This window comes from Hyla sarda, chromosome 2 (assembly GCF_029499605.1).
Source record: "Hyla sarda isolate aHylSar1 chromosome 2, aHylSar1.hap1, whole genome shotgun sequence".
Taxonomy (NCBI): Eukaryota; Metazoa; Chordata; class Amphibia; order Anura; family Hylidae; genus Hyla; species Hyla sarda.
In genome coordinates, this window is record NC_079190.1 from 283,630,169 (window position 1) to 283,651,945 (window position 21,777).

The 21,777-nt window shown below is 45.4% G+C and overlaps 1 protein-coding gene across 1 annotated transcript in view; it reads left to right on the forward strand.

Annotated features, from left to right (window-relative positions):
* The first annotated feature begins 2,307 nt into the window (after positions 1-2,307).
* The window catches only part of XKR8 (XK related 8), a 33,384-nt gene continuing 13,914 nt past the window's right edge, over positions 2,308-21,777 (forward strand). Inside the window, exons 1-2 of the mRNA XM_056557293.1 lie at positions 2,308-4,063; positions 9,351-9,544. Of these exons, the coding sequence (XP_056413268.1) occupies positions 3,438-4,063; positions 9,351-9,544 (820 nt within the window). The 5' untranslated portion in view covers positions 2,308-3,437. The remainder of the gene's footprint in view (positions 4,064-9,350; positions 9,545-21,777) is intronic.

The window sequence follows — 21,777 nt, forward strand, 5'->3', positions numbered from 1 at the left end:
CTATTGCAGTGTCCCGAGTCCCCCCTTAATCTGTACAGTATAAATGGTTAACAAGTGCCTTGTGTTATCTATTACAATGTCTTTATACTGTTATATGCCTTTAACCATCATTCAGCAGGCACCCCGGCACATCGCACAGGGGGATCCTGAGACCCCCCATGTCGGCGATCGCAGAAAATCGCATGTCAATTCAGACATGCGATTTTCTGCTATTGCGGGCTGATCGGGTCTCTGGTGACCCGATTACCCCGAAAATAGCGATCATCGGAGCTGTCAGGGACAGCCCCGATCATCTTGAGGGCTAGGAGTGAGGTCGCAGAGCTGCGATCCCCTCCTATCCCCTGCCATTGGTCAGAACTGATTCTGACCAATGGCAGAGCAGGACAGTGGGTTGCCACCCCCATTCTGCCCACTCCAGGATGTCGAGGGGATTGCGGGAAGAAGATGGAGGCCGGTACCTGCAGGAGAAGATGCCTGGAGATCCCCGATCGTCGCTGGAGACTGCTGGATCCTGGGTCAGGTGGTCAGGTAGAGAAACTACAGTGGGGGGGGGGGGGGAGGGGGATGATTGAAAGTGAAAGTAAAGTGATCTTTACTGTGGCAACCACTAGAAAGGCCAAACTTTTTTGCAACATCCGGAGGGTCACAGTTTGGAGACCACTGTTACAGTGGTGCCCAAACTGTAGCCCTCCAAATGTTGCCAAACTACAACTCTCAGCATGCCTGGACTGCCCAGGCATGCTGGGAGTTGTAGTTCTGTAACATCTGTCCCTTCAGATTTAGCAATTTTCATGAATTTTAAAAAAAATTGCTGCTCTACTTTGAAGCCCTCTAATTTTTTCAAAAAGCAAAAATATGTCCATTTTATGATGCCAACATGAAGTGGACATATTGTATATGTGAATAAAAATTAAATGTATTGGGAATATCCATTTTCCTTACAAGGAAGGAGAGCTTCAAAGTTAGAAAATTGCAAAATGTTCATGAAATTTTGAGATTTTTCACCAAAAAAGGATGCAAGTAACGCCGAAAATTTACCACGACAATAAAGTAGAATGTCACAAAAAACAATCTCAGATTCACAATATTCGGTAAAAGCGTTTTTGCGTTATTAATTCGTAAAGCGACGGTGGTCAGAATTGCGAAAAAGGGCTCAGTCCTTAAGGTGAAAAAGGGCTGCGTCCTTAAGGGGTTAAATGTTGTTACAAAGTCATGTAACCAAGGAAGGTATCAGTGACCAGCTGACTTGTAGGTTACCTTTAGGACCCCTCCAAAGTCTCCCCCTTATATACAGGGGAGGAGCTAGCTAGTGCAGAGATGAGTTCTGAGGTCAATGCAGTACAGTAAAGACCTGAGAGTGTCTGGTGTCCTGAGGAGACCCAAGGACTATCACACAGCCACGCTTCCAATAACCAAGTGCTCTACAGGTGAACATCAAAACCTGGTAAGCTACACAAGAGGTGAAGTCTAGTCAGTCCTAGTCAAGTCAGTCAAGATCTGTCTGTCTAAATTCAGCGTGGGTCTGTAGCAATTAATCCAAGTCCACTACAAGTCCCAGTGAGCCCGCAAGTCTCTAAAGTCACTGGTCACCTCCTAGGGCCTAACTGAGCTGTCAAGACTATTACACCTGTCTACCTCAGTAAAGCTGCCGTTGTTCTGTAACTTGGCATTAGAGTCATTATTTGCGCCTAGCCCAGGATCCAGCGGCCATATCTTCGGGTGGTGTAGAGCAGTGGTTCTCAACCTTTTTTGGTGAGGAGGAAAAAGTGAAAGTATAAAAAGGACAAAGCCCAGTAACCTTAACTCCTTCAGGACGAAGGGCGTACCTGTATGCCCCTCGCCTGATCCCGGTGTTTAAAACGGGGTCACACCGTGACCTTGCATCACACCGGGTCGGTCCCGGCTGCTAACGATAGCCGGGACCCTGGGCTAATAGCGTGTGGCACCGATCGTTGTGCCGCATGCTATTAACCCTTTAGACGCGGTGATCAAAATTAATCGCCGTGTCTAAAAATGAATGTAGACGCTTCCCGGCAGCTCAGTCGGGCTGATCGGGACTATCGCGATAAAATCGGGATGTCCCGATCAGCTAGGATGCTAGTGGAGACCCCCTTACCTTGCTCCGTCGCCTCTGATCGGCGTTTGATTGCTCCAAGCCTGAGCTACAGGCTTGAGCAATCAAGCCCCTATCTCGCTGATCCATGCAAAGCTATGGCTTTGCAGGGATCAGGGTAAAAGATCAGCGTGTGCAGTGTTATAGGTCCCTATGGGAGCTATAACACTGCAACAAAATAGTGGAAAAAAAAAAGTTAAAGGTCATTTAACCCCTTCCCTAATAAAAGTTTGAATCACCCCCGTTTTCCCATTAAAAAAAAACTGTGTAAATAAAAATAAACATATGTGGTATCGCCACGTGCGTAAATGTCCGAACTATAAAAATATATCGTTAATTAAACTGGCGTATGCGCAAAAAAATTCCAAAGTCCAAAATAGCGTATTTTTGGTCACTTTTTATATCATGAAAAAATTTATAAAAAGCGATCAAAAAGTCCGATCAATGCAAAAATGGTACCGATAAAAACTTCAGAACAAGGCGCAAAAAATGAGCCCTCATACCAGCCCGTACGCGGAAAAATAAAAAGTTATAGGGGTTAGAAGATGAGAATTTTTTATGTATAAATTTTCCTGCATGTAGTTATGATTTTTTTCCGAAGTTCGACAAAATCAAACCTATATAAGTAGGGTATCATTTTAACCGTATGGACCTACAGAATAAAGAGAAGATGTCATTTTTACAGAAGAATGTACTGTGTAGAAACGGAAGCCCCCAAATACAAAATTAAATTTTTTCTTCAATCTTGAATTTTTTTTCCGTTTCGCCGTGGTTTTTTTGGTAAAATGACTAATGTCACTGCAGAGTAGAATTGGTGGCACAAAAAATAAGTCATCATATGGAATTTTATGTGCAAAATTGAAAGCGTTATGATTTTTAGAAGGTGATGAGGAAAAAATGAAAATGCGAAAACAGAAAAACCCTGCGTCCTTAAGGGGTTAAAGTCAGTTCCCACCCTAGTGACTGACCTATCATGGATGACAGTCGCAATCTCTGCATACAATACCTCCACATTGGAGATAGATAACATAGTGCTGACCGGAAGGTAACACGTTCACCCCCTGAGGTGTCAGACTGGCCCCCATTACACATGTGTATGAGCAGCCATCTTGGCCAGAGAAGTAAACATGCCCGCCCTTATATGAGCACAGTGTATAGCGGAGGTGGTGATGCTATTTCTGTATCCGTACTGTATACACTCCCAGACGCGGTCAGTCACTGTTGGGCAATGCCCTGAATTCCGTGACAGGACCCAGCTCAAGCCGCCCGACTCACCCGCCCATATCTTGGCGCCGCGCCCACTCCATGCAGCCAGCCGCCCGGGATGCCGGGGTGCCTGCCGGCTCGCTATCGTCTCCGGGACCTGCTGTTCTCGGTATGTGGGGCAGTCGCCTTCCTGGCGGACCTGGGCTCTGACGTGTGGAGCACAGACCAGTACTACAAGGCGGGGGACACGGCCTGGGCCGTCTTGTATATCGGCCTGTACGTGCTCTCCTCTATCGTGCTGCAGCTGCTCAGCTGGGGCTGGTTCTGGGTGGACTGGCAGGACTGGAAGGTTCAAGAGAGGGCACCAGAGACTGCCAGCGGTGCCGTAAAGCACGATGCCACAGGTAGAGATGCGCAGAGCTCTGGAGATGATACTTTTCAGACATCCATCAACGTGAACGGCAATGGGCATACTGGGCACCACAATGAGAATGGCACCAAACCCCCAGAGGATGCCAGTATCGTCACCAACATGGACACAGCTGCCAGTGTTATGGATGCAAAGCCTATACAGGTGCCAGACCAATATGACCCTATAGTTTGTCTCCCTGAAGCAGCCACAACTTCTGAAGACCCCACTGCCGAGGAGGAGTTGATTATCAGGCGCTTCTGTACCTCCAAGATCATATTATGGCCCTCATGCTTTACCCTGCTGCACTTTCTCCAGCTGGGGTACCCGCTCAGGTAAGCCATAGAGGTGACTGTCTCCTGCCCTTCCCTATTAGAGGGGTGCATCACACAGGGGTGTCTCCTGCCCTTCCCTATTAGAGGGGTGCATCACACAGGGGTGTCTCCTGCCCTTCCCTATTAGAGGGGTGCATCACACAGGGGTGTCTCCTGCCCTTCCCTATTAGAGGGGTGCATCACACAGGGGTGTCTCCTGCCCTTCCATATTAGAGGGGTGCATCACACAGAGGTGTCTCCTGCCCTTCCCTATTAGAGGGGTGCATCACACAGGGGTGTCTCCTGCCCTTCCCTATTAGAGGGGTGATCACACAGGGGTGTCTCCTGCCCTTCCCTATTAGAGAGGTGATCACACAGGGGTGTCTCCTGCCCTTCCCTATTAGAGAGATGCATCACACAGGGGTGTCTCCTGCCCTTCCCTATTAGAGGGGTGCATCACACAGGGGTGTCTCCTGCCCTTCCCTATTAGAGGGGTGCATCACACAGGGGTGTCTCCTGCCCTTCCATATTAGAGGGGTGCATCACACAGGGGTGTCTCCTGCCCTTCCCTATTAGAGGGGTGCATCACACAGGGGTGTCTCCTGCCCTTCCCTATTAGAGGGGTGATCACACAGGGGTGTCTCCTGCCCTTCCCTATTAGAGAGGTGATCACACAGGGGTGTCTCCTGCCCTTCCCTATTAGAGAGGTGATCACACAGGGGTGTCTCCTGCCCTTCCCTATTAGAGGGATGCATCACACAGGGGTGTCTCCTGCCCTTCCCTATTAGAGAGGTGATCACACAGGGGTGTCTCCTGCCCTTCCCTATTAGAGAGGTGATCACACGGGGGTGTCTCCTGCCCTTCCCTATTAGAGAGGTGATCACACAGGGGTGTCTCCTGCCCTTCCCTATTAGAGAGGTGATCACACAGGGGTGTCTCCTGCCCTTCCCTATTAGAGGGGTGCATCACACAGGGGTGTCTCCTGCCCTCCCCTATTAGAGGGGTGCATCACACAGGGGTTTCTCCTGCCCTTCCCTATTAGAGAGGTGATCACACAGGGGTGTCTCCTGCCCTTCCCTATTAGAGAGGTGATCACACAGGGGTGTCTCCTGCCCTTCCCTATTAGAGAGATGCATCACACAGGGGTGTCTCCTGCCCTTCCCTATTAGAGAGATGCATTACACAGGGGTTTCTCCTGCCCTTCCCTATTAGAGAGATGCATTACACAGGGGTGTCTCCTGCCCTTCCCTATTAGAGAGATGCATCACACAGGGGTGTCTCCTGCCCTTCCCTATTAGAGAGGTGATCACACAGGGGTGTCTCCTGCCCTTCCCTATTAGAGGGGTGCATCACACAGGGGTGTCTCCTGCCCTTCCCTATTAGAGAGATGCATCACACAGGGGTGTCTCCTGCCCTTCCCTATTAGAGAGATGCATTACACAGGGGTTTCTCCTGCCCTTCCCTATTAGAGAGATGCATCACACAGGGATGTCTCCTGCCCTCCCCTATTAGAGAGATGCATCACACAGGGGTGTCTCCTGCCCTTCCCTATTAGAGAGATGCATCACACAGGGGTGTCTCCTGCCCTTCCCTATTAGAGAGGTGATCACACAGGGGTGTCTCCTGCCCTTCCCTATTAGAGAGGTGATCACACAGGGGTGTCTCCTGCCCTTCCCTATTAGAGAGGTGATCACACAGGGGTGTCTCCTGCCCTTCCCTATTAGAGGGATGCATCACACAGGGGTGTCTCCTGCCCTTCCCTATTAGAGAGGTGATCACACAGGGGTGTCTCCTGCCCTTCCCTATTAGAGAGGTGATCACACAGGGGTGTCTCCTGCCCTTCCCTATTAGAGGGGTGCATCACACAGGGGTGTCTCCTGCCCTCCCCTATTAGAGGGGTGCATCACACAGGGGTTTCTCCTGCCCTTCCCTATTAGAGAGGTGATCACACAGGGGTGTCTCCTGCCCTTCCCTATTAGAGAGGTGATCACACAGGGGTGTCTCCTGCCCTTCCCTATTAGAGAGATGCATCACACAGGGGTGTCTCCTGCCCTTCCCTATTAGAGAGATGCATTACACAGGGGTTTCTCCTGCCCTTCCCTATTAGAGAGATGCATTACACAGGGGTGTCTCCTGCCCTTCCCTATTAGAGAGATGCATCACACAGGGGTGTCTCCTGCCCTTCCCTATTAGAGAGGTGATCACACAGGGGTGTCTCCTGCCCTTCCCTATTAGAGAGGTGATCACACAGGGGTGTCTCCTGCCCTTCCCTATTAGAGAGATGCATCACACAGGGGTGTCTCCTGCCCTTCCCTATTAGAGAGATGCATTACACAGGGGTTTCTCCTGCCCTTCCCTATTAGAGAGATGCATCACACAGGGGTGTCTCCTGCCCTCCCCTATTAGAGAGATGCATCACACAGGGGTGTCTCCTGCCCTTCCCTATTAGAGAGATGCATCACACAGGGGTGTCTCCTGCCCTTCCCTATTAGAGAGGTGATCACACAGGGGTGTCTCCTGCCCTTCCCTATTAGAGAGGTGATCACACAGGGGTGTCTCCTGCCCTTCCCTATTAGAGAGGTGATCAAACATGGGTGTCTCCTGCCCTTCCCTATTAGAGAGGTGATAAACAGTAGAGTGATTTGGTTTACCAAAAAGCTCTATCTTGGTCTCATCTATCCACAAGATGTTTTCCCAGAAGGATTTTGGCTTACTCAATTTCATTTTGGCAAAATGTAGTCTTGCTTTTTTATGTCTCTGTGTCAGCAATGAGGTCCTCCTGGGTCTCCTGCCATAGCGTTTCATTTCATTTAAATGTCGACATATTGTTCGCGCTGACACTGATGCTCCCTGAGCCTGCAGGACAGCTTGAATATCTTTGGAACTTGTTTGGGGCTGCTTATCCACCATCCAGACTATCCTGCGTTGACACCTTTCATCAATTTTTCTCTTCCGTCCACACCCAGGGAGATTAGCTACAGTGCCATGGGTTGCTAACTTCTTGATAATGTTGCACACTGTGGACAAAGGCAAATCTAGATCTCTGGAGATGGACTTGTAACTGCGAGATTGTTGATATTTTCCCACAATTTTGGTTCACAAGTCCTCAGTTCTCTTCTCCTCTTTCTGTTGTCCATGCTTAGTGTGGCACACAAAGACACACAATGCAAAGACTAAGACATCTCTCCTTTTTATCTGATTTCAGGTGTGATTTTTATATTGCCTACACCTGTTACCTGCCCCAGGCGAGTTTAAAGGAGCAGATGGTTCCAACCAATCACAACTCTCTGTGGGAAATATGAATAGGTGTATATATACGTCAGTGCAGGGGACCATAGAAGAGCGGCTGCCCGCATCTATACATTATACAGAAGGATCACAGCGGGTGTCAGAAGTGACACTCGCTGCGATCTGTCTATTAATGCAGGTACTACAGCTCCCAGCATGGAGCAGAGTGTGTTCCATGTTGGGAGCAGTAGTACCTGCAGTTAAGGACAGATCACAGCGGGTGTCACTCCTGACACCCGCTGAGATCGTCCTTCATCCCTGAGATGCGGAGCGGCTTTCTCCTGCGTTCGCATCTCTGCTCTGTACTCTGGCCGGCCACTCACCATTCTTATTTCCCTCTGAGAGCGGTGATTGGCTGCCACAATCCGGCCAATCCCCACTCTGGGCGGAAAATATGAATGAATGATGAGAATTTCTATTCACATCACTGGCCGGCCAAGAGTACAGAGCAGAGATGCGAGCGCTGTATAGAGCCGCTCCGCATTTCTGCTATATTCTGGACGATCGCATCAGGTGTCAGGAGTGACACCTGGGGTGATTTGTCTATTAGTACAAGAACTACTACTCCCATCATGAAACTGTGTGTTCCATGCTGGGAGTAGTAGTACTACCTAAAAATATATTAAAAAAGTGAAAAACACACACACTACATTTTTATTATTATCAGCTACATTTTTAGTTAAAAAATTTATAAAAATTTCGTTATAAAAAATATGAATTTCTTTAAATAAATTTTTTCCATCACTACTGCATCCTTTTTTTTTTTTTTTTTTTTTTTTGGGTACCCAACAAATTTTGAAAAAAGTGGCCAAAAATGCAATTTCCACGCAAAGGCAAAAAAAAAAAAAAAAAAACGCCAAACACAGGATGCTGTGGCGTTTTTTCTGTCGTTTATTTTGGGCCACAAAAAAAAAAAAAAACAAGTAGAAACTTAGCCTTAGGGTATGTTCACGCTACAAAAATTCCAGGTGCACTGACCGCATTGCTGTCAATTGTGACAGCGCTAGATGGAATCTCCGAGTGGAGTTCCTGATTGGAATTCCGTGAGCGGAGATTCCTCAATGTGACCATACCCCAAAGGAAGTTTGGCTAGAATTGAAGCAACATTTGTGGGTTGTGGTAGCAGATACAACCTTCACATTGAATTTTATGGAGCTGTATAATGGATTCATGCCACACAGACCTGTCCTACAGCCATGGACATAAGGATTATGACTATGTTCACAACAGCTTTATGGTTTCCATTCATAACATATACCAGAATGCTTTGCTGGATCCATCTTATGTGCTCCATTCTCTGTAGGGAAATAAAGCATCCAGTAGTCAACTGAACTGTAACTCTGAGCTCTATGTAGGTACGTTGCATAGGCACAAAGTGTTTCCATAAGAAATACATATTCAGAATTTTCAGAAGTCTTTTCAGCTGTTCATCATGGTGACAGATTGTGTGGTTTCCAGGATTTTTAGGTCATTTGTCATGTGAACAATATAGGTGACATCATGGCAGCATAATCGTTGGAGTCACCTAAGTGGCAGCAGATTTAAGGGAGATTGAAGATTTGTTTTTCTGTTTTTGGTCTGTTCTATCATGTACTCAACAAGTATTTACAGAAAATCCCTTTAAAGGCATTGTTCAGTGAGGAAAGCTGTTCAGACCCCCGGAGACCTAAGTGCTCCGGGCAACTTTCTTCCCCAAAGCAGTAAACATAAAAAATCCAAAGTGATTTTCTGATGTGTCATAGGAACATGTGATAGAAGCCTGTGATCTGAGCCATCACAATGAAAGAGCTTTATAGTTCTATAATTTTACAAGAAGTCAGTGAGTTCAAGTGGTCGTCCATGAACAGAACAGTTTCTTCTTTGAGTATGCAAAAGGCTTTAGGGCTCATGCCTATAAAATGAGTTTTTTTTGTTCTAAAAACATGTTTTTTGCTTTTTTAGTTTCCCTTTGTGTCTAATGTACAAAGAAACCATTTTAATTTATTTATTTTTAAATTAATCTGATTCCATATTCCTACAGGTGCATACATTCACTCGAAGTGGGCCTCGCTGCATACAGAAACCCAAAGGATGACATGTTCAAGAATTATGCTTACTTCGTCACCCATGACATCAGCATGATGCGGCTTATTGAGACTTTTCTTGAAAACACACCTCAGCTCATACTTGTGCTGTATATAGTCATACAGAGAGAAGCTATACAGACATTTCAATGTAAGTGCTTACAGTAAAAGACCTAGATCAGCTTACACAAGAGCATTAGCTATCAAGATGATTGTATTTTAAAGGAAATCTGTCATCAGAATCACCCGCACTAAACCTGTTACACAGGCTTGTAGTGCGGGTGATCCTGATTAAAACGCTTCTTACCTGGTTAAAAATGATTCAGCGCTTCTTAAGATATCTATATTTTTAGTTTTCTGTTATTCCCTGGCTTGGGACTCAGTGGGAGGTGTTATCATCTGGGACTCGGCCACACGTCATTCTAGCTGGGCAGAGTGGCCGCCCGACTCATGAATATTCATGAACTTATCCTCGTAGTCTAACTCCTTTTTCTAGGTCTGGTGGGGAGGGCCGCGCATGCGCCGCGTTCCGTACACCCGGAAGCGGCGTTCTCCCCCCGGGTTTTCACTCATGCAGCCCGTCTTCTTACTTGTTTTGGGCCGCAGCGCGAGTGAAGCCGGGGGGAGAACGCCGCTTCCGGGTGTACGGAACGTGGCTCATGCGCGGCCCTCCCCACCAGACCTAGAAAAAGGAGTTAGACTACGAGGATAAGTTCATGAATATTCATGAGCCGGGCGGCCGCTCCGCCCAGCTAGAATGACGTGTAGCTGAGTCCGAGATGATAACACCTCCCACTGAGTCCCAAGCCAGGGAATAACAGAAAACTAAAAATAAAGATATCTGAAGAACCGCTGAACCATTTTTAATCAGGTAAGAAGCGTTTTTATCAGGATCACCCGCACTACAAGCCTGTGTAACAGGTTTAGTGCGGGTGATTCTGATGATAGATTTCCTTTAAGGTGCCAACTGCAGTATAACTTGTCAAAAGAGTACCTCTCATGATCTTCTATAGAGTACCTCTATAGTCCTCCCAATTCACTGCCTCCATCATGATAAACCACCTCCTGCCTTTATGTTTATTATTTTTTAGTTTTCTACCTTGAGCACCCCAGCAGGCGTGACATAATCTGAAGCCATACAGGGGAGAACTTCATCCCTAACTCTGCTACACACAGCCCAAAGCAGTTCACTGTGAGATGAGCTATGATTGGATAAAGCTGCACACACTCCCCTCAGCATTTCCTGCTTTTGGACTTCTGCCAGCAGGAGTCCAAAGTCTGTGCAAGAGATAGGGGGAAATGTGCTCTGGACAAGTAGGAAGACACCTAGTGGCAGCTTTTTTTGAACACAAATAAAACAGAAAACTTCATTTTTTTTAAATCAAAGTACATTAGAAAGATTTTTTTTATTTACCATAAGGGGTGCAATAGCAAAAATTTGTTTTGATGAGAGTGCCCATTTAATAGCTGTTAGCTCTCTGCCATAAGAAAGGCACATAAAGCTGTAACATAGAAATACATGGTGAATGCTGCCTTCTCTATTGTATTGCACCTGGATTGTGAAAGAGACACAACTGTGAAAAAGGCCTGTCTCACTCAAGCCTATTTGCATTAGTCTATAATATTACAGTTGAAATAGCATCATTATGTCATCAATATTATATCAAAATTTCTGTACAGTACATACTAGTACTAGTATATAGCCATCACGCCTCCTCCCATAGACGTGAATGGATGGGGCGTGGCAGCTGGCATCACTAGTCATCGGGCATGGAGCGGAGTTCACTTCCTGCCCCGAATGACGGGTGCCGCAGCGGAGATCACGGGGTCCCCAGCGGCAGGATCCCCCCGATTAGACATCTTATCCCCTATCCAAAGGATAAAATGTTTTCAGCGGAGTACCCCTTTAAGTGCTGCTGAGGAGGTACTTTATTCTGCACTGCAGCCAGTATTTGGTGCAGCTAGGGGGTATTATGTGTGTATCCTGGTAGCATTTGATGAGTGCTGCATGGGGCAATTTGGCACAGCATAGATGTATTTGTTTGCTATTGAGGCTCCTGCATCACCATGAACTGGTATTATTCTACATTCCTGATATGTGTATTATGTCGATCTTATTAAATGTTTATATGCCTTTAAAAGGTGTTATCCAGGAATCGAAAAACAGAGCTTGTTTATTTCAAAAACCTCTCCCAGTCTGTCTCCAGGTTGGGTGTGGTTCTGCAGGTCAGTTCCATTGAAGTGAATGAAGCCAAGTTGAAATACCACACCCAAGCTGGAGACAGACAGGGAGTGGTTTTTAAAACGAATAAGCTCTGTTTTTTTTATTCCTGGATAACCCCTTAAGGACCAGGTCAATTTCCGTTGTTAACCTTTCGTTTTTTCCTCCTCGCCCTTATTCTTTTATTTATTCATCTACAGACCCATATAAGGGCTTATTTTATGCAGGACCAATTGTACTTTGTAATATCTTTGTTAATTTTCCCATAACACATGCTCCAAAACGGGGAAAAGAAATTGTGAGGTGAAATTGAAAACAATTTAGCAAATTTGGGGCGTTTTCTTTTTTATACCATTCACCATGCGGTCAAACTAACATGTAATCTTGATACTTTAGGTCGGTGCGATTAAAACAATACCCAATTTGTATAGTTCGCATCATGTTTTACAAATTTAAAAAAATTCTAAACTTTTTAGAAAAAGAAAATTACTTGCCATTTTCTGACCACTAAAATGTAAAAAAAAATTTTTTACCGGGCTTTATGAGGGCTAATTTTTTGTGCTGTGATCTGTAGTTTTTATCGGTACCATTGTGGTATAGATCGGACATTTTGATTGCTTTTTACTTTTTTTTCTGCGGTATGATGTGATAATTCTGGAGTTTGGTATTTTTTTAAATTACACCTTACACCATGGGATAAATAATGTTATATTGTAATAATTCAGACAATTACACACGGTAATATCACATACCAAGTATGTTTATTTTTCTTATGTTTACATATTTTTTATATGGGAAAGGGGGATGGGGGGTGATTTAAACTTTTATATGGAAGGGATTAATGTATGTGGGTTAAACATTTATGATTTTTTTTTACACTTTATTAGTCGCCTGAAGGGATTTTTATGAGGAATGATTAGATTCCTCATACAGATCAATGCAGTTCCATAAAACTACATTGATCTGTGTGCTCTGCACTCAATTTATAGAGCCTTGTCAAGCCAGGCTCTATGAATCCCAGAGCCACGCACACCATGTAACACGGCTACCTCAGCAGTAGACTGACCACCCCCAAACAGCCCCAACCCCCCCCCCAAGCATGGCAAGGCAGTGTATGTCAGAACAAGGAGGCATGCTGTCCTACCCAAGAAACAGCACCAGTGTATTGTGTAATGCTTGTGAAATAGTTTGTATTAATAGTTTAGTTACTTAATTGTGGTGACTAGTTAAGTCACTTACTGTAATTCTACATTAACCCTTTAGTGTTTGTTCGCATATATGTTGGAGGTATTTACATTTTTTTTAAACGACACATTATCTTTAGTCTGTAGGTCAATACGGGTGAAAGGAAACCCAATTTATATAGACTTTGTATTTTATTTTACTACTTTAAAGAAATTATAACTTTTTGTATGGTTAGAATTGTCCCCTTCTGACTCTTCTAACTCTTTTATTTTTCCATATACATGGATGTATGAGGGCTCATTTATTGCATCAGTGATTTGTTATCGATACCATTACTGTTTTGATGGGACTTTTGATTATTTTAATCTGGAATATGGTATTTTTTTTCACATTTACGCCATTTACCGTGCGTTTTCATTAATGTTATATTGCATGCAGTCTTTTCACTCCATACACTGAACAATGATTAACATTGATCAGTATTATCGGCGCTACTTCAGGCTGTCTGCAATAAGGAGCACATAGTAGGTGTGGTGCTCTGCGGCGGCCATTGTTGCTGTGGTGCTTTGTCAGTGGGGTGGTGTGGCCCAGAGCGGGGGGGCTTGGTCGGGCAGCAGTAGGACTGCCTGCTCACTAGGTCATTCCCCCTGTGGGCTTGGTGACGCAGCGGTGGTGGTTGTCATCCAGTGCTACGCCAGTGTTAGTTTAGGGACTCACTCTTATCAGGTGGCCTTGACGTGGCAAGTGGGCTTGAACATTTTCATCAAAAGGTACAATAACAACCTGTTAGCTTTTGAAATTCTACTGAGAAGCTATTAGATCATAGTACAAGTTGTGGATATACAGCCATGTTCTGTGAATTATTTAAAAATCACATTGCTAGTCTACGCCCCCCCCCCAAAACAAACAAAAAAAAAAACATAAAGGTTTAGGAACCTATAGCAGCCAATCAAGTTGCTTCTTTCATCTTTAAAAAAGGCCTCTGAAACAGACGCACACTTACTGGTTGCTATGGGCAACTGCATCCCTCTTTTTCTTCAGTTTTTAATAAATCTCCACATAACGGCTAAACAGTGTCTGGTCCTGAATGCTCAAAGTACCTGGACCTGCAGTGGTTAAAAATAGTACAGGATGGGTGGATTGGTATTATTCTGTCTCACAGTTTCAGAATACACACCCAACAATTTATAAAAGAGGAAAATGTATTCTTAGGAAATGGAAACTACACCCCTCAAGGAATTTAATAAGGGGTGCAGTGAGCATTTACACCCCACAGATGTTTGACACAATTTTGGAACAGTGGTCCATGAAAATGAAAAATTCTAATTTTTAGTGCTGGTGTAACCCTTACAATTACAATAGTTACAATTTTGGGGGTATTTTTCTCATTTTACCTCTTGTGAAAAATGAAAAAAGTATGGGGCAACAAGAGCATGTTAGTGTAAAAAGTTTATTTGTAGCCCTCAAGTTTTCCTTTTCATGACGGGTAAATAAGAAAAAGACTCCCAACATGCGTAACACAATTTCTCTTGAGTACGGAAATACTTCATATGTTGCCCTAAACTGTTGCCTTGAAATAAGACAGGGCTTAGAAGTAAGAGAGTGCCTTGCGCACTTGTCTGTCTGTGGGATGACGCGGTCTGGGTTCTGGTCGTTCCCCCTGTGGGCACTGGTGTTGCGGCGGCGGTGGTCGCTGTCGTTCAGTGCAGCGCCTTTTTTATGCTATTTAAAGGTGGCCGTGATGTGACTAGCGGGCTTGCACTTCATGATCATGAAGTACACTTACAACCTGTTAGTTTAACTTGTTGGGGACCAAGAGTGTACAGGTACGCCTTTGCATCCTGGTACTTAAGGACCAAGGGAGCACCTGTACGCCCTTGGCATTTTCGGTCACCACCTCACACATGACTGTGATCGGAACGCAGTGACTGCTGATATTTATCAGCAGCCATCCAAGAACATTGCCTAGGGGGGTCCTGACCCCCCCCCCCCCCCCCTTGTTGGCAATCACTGTGATTCGCAGGTAAATTCAGACTGGCGAATCCCAGCTTTTCCGGGCCAATCGTCTCCCCCTGCCTGTCCAGGGGTCCTGAGTCCTATCACCGCCCCCCACAGCTGCACCGCTCCGCACCCCCTACCGCCCCACCGCACCGCCCCGGCCCGGCCCCATTGCCTCCCCCATCACCGGTGTTCACTCTACATCTGGCTCCGGTGGTGTCCTCCTGAGCTGTCACTGTGCGCACTGGCAGTGACGTCGCGTCACGTCACTCGTCATTGCGCACATCGTAACGCAGGACGCAGCAGGAGCCAGAAGTAGCGTTGACCCCGGGCCGCGGGAACAGGTAATTAAAAAACGGGGATGGGGTAGGCAATGGGGCCGGGGCGGTGCGGTGGGGGGTGCGACGCGGTGCGGCGGGGCGGTGGGGGGGGGCGGTGCATTATCGGCATATCTGCAAGGTAATTGCCGATACCGATAATGCACAAAATCGTGATTATCGGCCGATGATATCGGCCAAACCGATAATCGGTCGATCCCTACAGTCTGGGCATACTGGGAATTGTAGTTTTGCAACATCTGGAGGGCCACAGTTTGGAGACCACTGGTCTCCAAACTGTGGCCCTCCAGATTTTGCAAAACTACAATTCCCAACATGCTTTGAGAGTCAGGCATGCTGGTCATTGTAGTTTTGCAACATCTGGCTGTTCAGATGTTGCCGAACTAAAACTGCCAGCATGCCTGGAAAGTCTGGGCATGTTGGGAGTTGTAGTTTTGCAACATCTTTAGGGCCACAGTTTGGAAACCACTACACTACAGTGGTCTCTAAACTCTGCCCCTCCAGCTGTTGCCTAACTACAACTCCCAGCATGCCCTTTGTCTCTCTGGGAGTTGTAGTTTTGCAACAGCTGGAGGCACACTGGTGGGGAAACATTAAGTTAGGATATGTTACCTAACTCAGTGTTTCCCAACCCGTGTGCCTCCAGCTGTTGCAAAACTACAACTCCCAGCATGCACTGACAGACCATGCATGCTGTGAGTTGTAGATTTGCAACAGCTGGAGGGATTACTGGTGTGGAAACACTGGGTAAGTCTGTTAACTCAGTGTTTCCACACCAGTGTGCCTACAGCTGTGGAAAAACTACAACTCCCAACAGCATGCACGGTCTGTCAGCTGATAGTTACAGAGGTTCTAACATAAACAAAAAAAAAACACATGTGACCCCAATTTGGAAACTACACCCCTCACGGAACGTAACAAGGGGTACAGTGAGCATTTAACTGCACAGATGTTTGACAAATTTTCATTAAAGTTGGATGTGAAAATGAAAAATTAGATTTTTTTTTTTCACTAAAATGCTGGTGTTACTCCAAATTTTTCATTTTCACAAGGGGTTATAGAAAAAAATCCCCCCAAAATTTGTAACACCATCCATATGTGGATGTAAAGTGCTCTGCAGGCGCACTACAGAGCTCAGAAGAGAAGGAGCGCCATTGGGCTTTTGGAGAGAGAATTTGGCTGGAATTGAAGGCCATATGAGTTTACAAAGACCCAGTGCTGCCAGAACAGTGGACCTCCCCACATGTGACCCCATTTTGGAAACTACACTCCTCACAGAATGTAATAAGGGGTGCAGTGAGCATTTACACCCCACAGGTGTCTGACAGATTTTTTGAACATTGGTCCGTGAAAATGAAATATTGTATTTTTCATTTAGACAGCTCAGATCTGTCAGACGCCAGTGGGGTGTAAATGCTCACTTCACCCCTTATTACATTCCTTGAGGGGAGTAGTTTCCAAAATGGGGTCACATGTGGGGGAGTTGAGCTGTTCTTGGGGCTTTGTAAACGCACATGGCCCCAAACTTCCATTCCTATCAAATTCTCTCTCCAAAAGCCCAATGGTACTCCTTCTCTTCTGAGCCTTGCAGTGCACCCACAGAGCACTTTACATCAACATATGAGGTATTTCCTTACTCGAGAGAAATTGGGTTACAAATTTTGGAGGCTTTTTCTCCTTTTACCCCTTGTAAAAAAAAAATGTCTACAAGGACATGTTAGTGTAAAAAATTAAGATTTAGAATTTTCTCCTCCACTTTGCTGCTATCCCTGTGATACACCTAAAGGGTTAACAAACTGAATGAATGTCATTTTGAATACTTTGAGGGGTGCAGTTTTCATAATTAGGTCCATTATGGGGTATTTCTAATATAAAGACCCTCAAATTCACTTCAAAACTTAACTGGACCCTGAAAATTCTGATTTTGAAATTTTCGTGCCATCTAATGTCTTAAAAAAGTTAAAACATGTCAACTTTAGGTTGTATATACATATTGTATATGTGAATTAGGGATTGACCGATATAGATTTTTTAGAACCGATACCGATAACCTGTGAACTTTCAGGCCGATAGCTGATAATTTATACCGATATTCCATGCATTTTAATTCTTTCCCCCCCCCAAAAAAATATCCTTGGTAAAATTGTGCATGTGTGTGCGCGGTTATACCCTGATAAACTGTTTCTGGCCCCGCAGAAGCTGCTGCAGATCAATGATTTGAAGCGGACACTTTAAATCAATGAACTGCAGTGGCTTTTGCAGGGCCAGAGACCGCGGCCGCCACCCGCTTCTCTCCCCCCTGCCTGTCCTGGGGTCCTAAGTCTAACCACCGCCACTGCCCGATTGCCTCCCCCTACCGCTGCAGTTCATTGATTTATAGCGCCCGCATTATCGGCAAGGTAATTGCCGATACCGATAACTTAGAAAATCGTGAATATCGGCCAATAATATCGGCCAAACCGATAATAGGTCGATCCCTATTGTGAATCAATATATCATTTATTTGGGATGTCCATGTTCCTTAAAAGTATAGAGCTTCAAAGTTAGAAAAATGCAAAATTTTCAAAATTTTCATGAAATTTTGGGAATTTATCACCAAGAAATGATGCGTGTTGACAAAAATTTACCACTAACATGAAGTAGAATATGTCACGAAAAAACTAATCAAATTTATAAGTAAAAGCATCTTAGAGTTATTAATACTTAAAGTGACAGTGGTCAGATTTGCAAAAAATGCTCTGGTCCTTAACCCCTTAAGGACCGGGGTTTTTTCCGTTTTTGCATTTTCGTTTTTTGCTCCTTGCCTTTAAAAAATCATAACTCTTTCAATTTTGCACCTAAAAATCCATATGATTGCTTATTTTTTGCGCCACCAATTCTACTTTGTAATGACATCAGTCATTTTGCCCAAAAATCTACGGTGAAACGGAAAAAAAAAATCATTGTGGAACAAAATTGAAAAAAACCCCGCAGTTTTGTAAATTTTGGGGGCTTCCGTTTCTACGTAGTACATTTTTTGGTAAAAATGACACCTTATCTTTATTCTGTAGGTCCATACGATTAAAATGATACCCTACTTATATAGGTTTGATTTTGTCGGACTTCTGGAAAAAATCATAACTACATGCAAGAAAATTAATACGTTTAAAATTGTCATCTTCTGACCCCTATAACTTTTTATTTTTCCGTGTATGGGGCGGTATGAGGGCTCATTTTTTGCGCTGTGATCTGAAGTTTTTAACGGTACCATTTTTGCATTGATAGGACTTATTGATCCCTTTTTATTCATTTTTAAATTATATAAAAAGTGACCAAAAATGCACTATTTTGGACTTTGGAATTTTTTTGCGCGCACGCTATTGACCGAGCGGTTTAATTAATGATATATTTTTATAATTGGGACATTTCCGCACGCGGTGATACCATATATGTTTATTTTTATTTTTATTTACACTGTGGTTTTTTTTTATTGGAAAAGGGGGGTGATTCAAACTTTTAATAGGGGAGGAGTTAAATGATCTTTATTCACTTTTTTTTTGCAGTGTTATAGCTCCCATAGGGACCTATAACACTGCACACACTGATCTTCATCATTGATCACTGGTTTCTCATAAGAAACCAGTGATCAACGATTCTGCCGCATGACTGCTCATGTCTGGATCTCAGGCACTGAGCAGTCATTCGGCGATCGGACAGCGAGGAGGCAGGTAGGGGCCCTCCCGCTGTCCTGTCAGCTGTTCGGGATGCCACGATTAGCCGCGGCTATCCCGAACAGCCCGACTGAGCTAGCCGGCCACTTTCGGTTTCACTTTTAGCCGCGCGGCTCAGCTCTGAGCGCGCGGCTAAAGGGTTAATAGCGCGCAGTGCCGGGATCGGCGCTGCGCACTATTAGAGGCGGGTCCCGGCTTCACTATGACGCTGGGCCCGCCGTGATATGACGCGTGGTTACTGTGTAACCCCGCGTTATATCAGGAGAGCAGGACCAAGGGCGTACCTGTACGCCCTTGGTCCTTAAGGGGTTAAAGAGGTACTCTGCCCCTAGACATCTTATCCCCTATTCAAAGGATAGGGGATAAGATGTCAGATCGCAGGGGTCCCGCCGCTGGGGATCCCCACTATCTCGGCTGCAGCACCCCACTTTCATTGCTGCACAGAGCAAATTCGCTCTGTGCGTAATGATGGGTGATACAGGGGCTGTAGAATTGTGATGTCCCGGCTCTGCCCCTTCAATACAAGTCTATAGGAGGGGGCGTGACGGCCAGTTTGCTCTGTGCATTGATGACAGCAGGGTTCCGCAGCCGAGATCACTGGGATCCCTAGCGGTGGGGCCCCCGTGATCAGACATCTTATCAAAGGATAGGGGATAAGATGTCTAGGGATGGAGTACCCCTTTAAGGTCAAAATGGGCTTGAACCTTAAGGGGTTAAAAAAAAATTGCTGAGAAGCCTTAGATAACTGTGCATGTTGTCCTCTATAGGTGGTGTATATTTCTGACACCGGCACAAGGGCAGCAACAAATCTGCTGGACTTACTAAGTCGAGCCCTTTTCATGGCCGGTAAAGTGCGGTGTTGTACAGAACATCCCACTCCAGTATTGCCTAAACTTTGTTGTTTTGACTAGGCTCATATGCAGGACCAGACCCTAATATGTCCTTGTCAGGGCTGCATTGATGGGGGCCCATCTATTGGGCCTAGCCAAAAAAGCATCGGGGTGCTGGACCACAAATTGTTGAGTGTACAAGTTTGCTTGAGCCACCATGAAACTGACCAAGTTCTGGAACTGGGGTTACCTTTATGGGTGGACAGGAAAAATTGCACGGGGGACAAGGTCGCTAGTATGGGGGGACAGGGAAAATTGTACGGGAGTACAGGGTCGATTTTAAGGGGGACAGGGAAACTTGTATGGTGGAACTCTACTGGCATTGCCCTTTGGCACCGCCTTTTAGGGGCTCATCATCACTGGATGATGATGAGGGGGAGGAGGAAGAAAGAAGGAAAGTTGGGTCTTCCTCCTCTCCCCCCCCTCATTGATAGACTCGGATGCAAGAATGGCGTTTGCCTCCTCCACCAAAAATACCCTAAGGTAGTGTTCCCCAAACAGGGTGCCTCCAGCGGTTACAAAAATACAGCTCCCAGCATGCACAGTCAGTCAATGGCTGTCCGGCCATACTGGGAGTTGCTTTGCAACATCCGGAGGCACACTGTTTAGGAAACTGCTGTACGAGCCGTTTTTAATTTCACGTGGGTGTATTTCCATTCAAACTCGCAGTGTGTTTCCCGCTGCGACTTTCAAAGGAGCGAGCAGGAGTCTCCGCTGCAGAAAATCCTCCGCTGACCCCATTCAAGTCTATAGGGTTCTGCGTCAAAACTTATGTCTGCCTATGTGCTCTAGTGGTTGCATAACTAGAACTCCCAGCATGCCTGGACAGCCAAAGGGCATGCTGGGAGTTGTAGTTATGTGCCCCCAGCTGTTGCATAACTACAACTCCCAGCATTCCCTATGGCTGCCCTTCATGCTGGGAGTTGTAGTGATGCAACAGCTAGAAGCACACTTTTTGAAGTGTCACTAACTGTTGCATAACTAAAACTCCCAGCATGCATGGAAAGCAAAAGGGCATTCTGGGAATTGTACTTATGCAACAGTTGATGGCACAGCACTGCCACTGCACACTGATGTGCACCTGCTCTCACCATCAGGAGCCCTGATTCATCAGTTGGTCGGTCCTGGCCGACCAATCGGGGCGATCATGAGGTGGTGTAAGCATGTCCTTAAGGGGTTAAACAATTTGGCACAATATGATCAAGATCACCACTCTGGTCACATTCTATGCTAAGACAGGTTGAAGAGGGATCTGCACGTGCGCTCTCATTTTGGCCAGCAGGTGGATGTGCTGGAAAACTGCAGAGACTGTAAATTTCTTCTCCTGGCTTGGTATTGCTGTAGATCACCCCAGGAGGAGGGGGAACATGGACTTTTGTTCATCTTATCACTTCCCCCTTATCACACTGCTCTGTCACATGGGTTTTTATTTTTTTCTGATCCTGCCTATGCGCCTAATTATGCATTTATTAACTCCACATCTCAGGCGTCTACTAGTATCCAGGTCATGGTTAAGTAAGTCACACCAAGCACTCTAACATTAACACAACCTTTATCTCCAAACAAAACTCATGACCTAAATGTTACACAAGATTTCTGTGCATTGAAAACTATGAACAAACACCCTGGTCACAGATAACAGTACACACAAAAAAATACATATAAAAAATCAAATCAAAACAACATCAGACAAGGCATCCCACTTACAGAAAGAGCAGGCAAGCACAGGGATAGAAAATGCTGTCATTTTTATGCCCTTACTTCCCAGAAAACTCCTTTCAGTATGGATCTTATTTGTCCAAATCCCCAAGTTCATGGATACATATTGAGATTCTAACTGCATATAGGAGCAACTAGGTTACTTAAAGGAGTACTGTGGTGCATGACAACTTATCCCCTATCCAAAGGGACAGTGTCCACTCAGGAAGCAACACTGATTGACAATCATTTTCACATGCTGTTGAGCAAAGGGAGCAGACAACAGACGGAAATTATAGACAATTAGCAAGACACCCCTAATAAAGGAGTGATTCTTCAGGTGG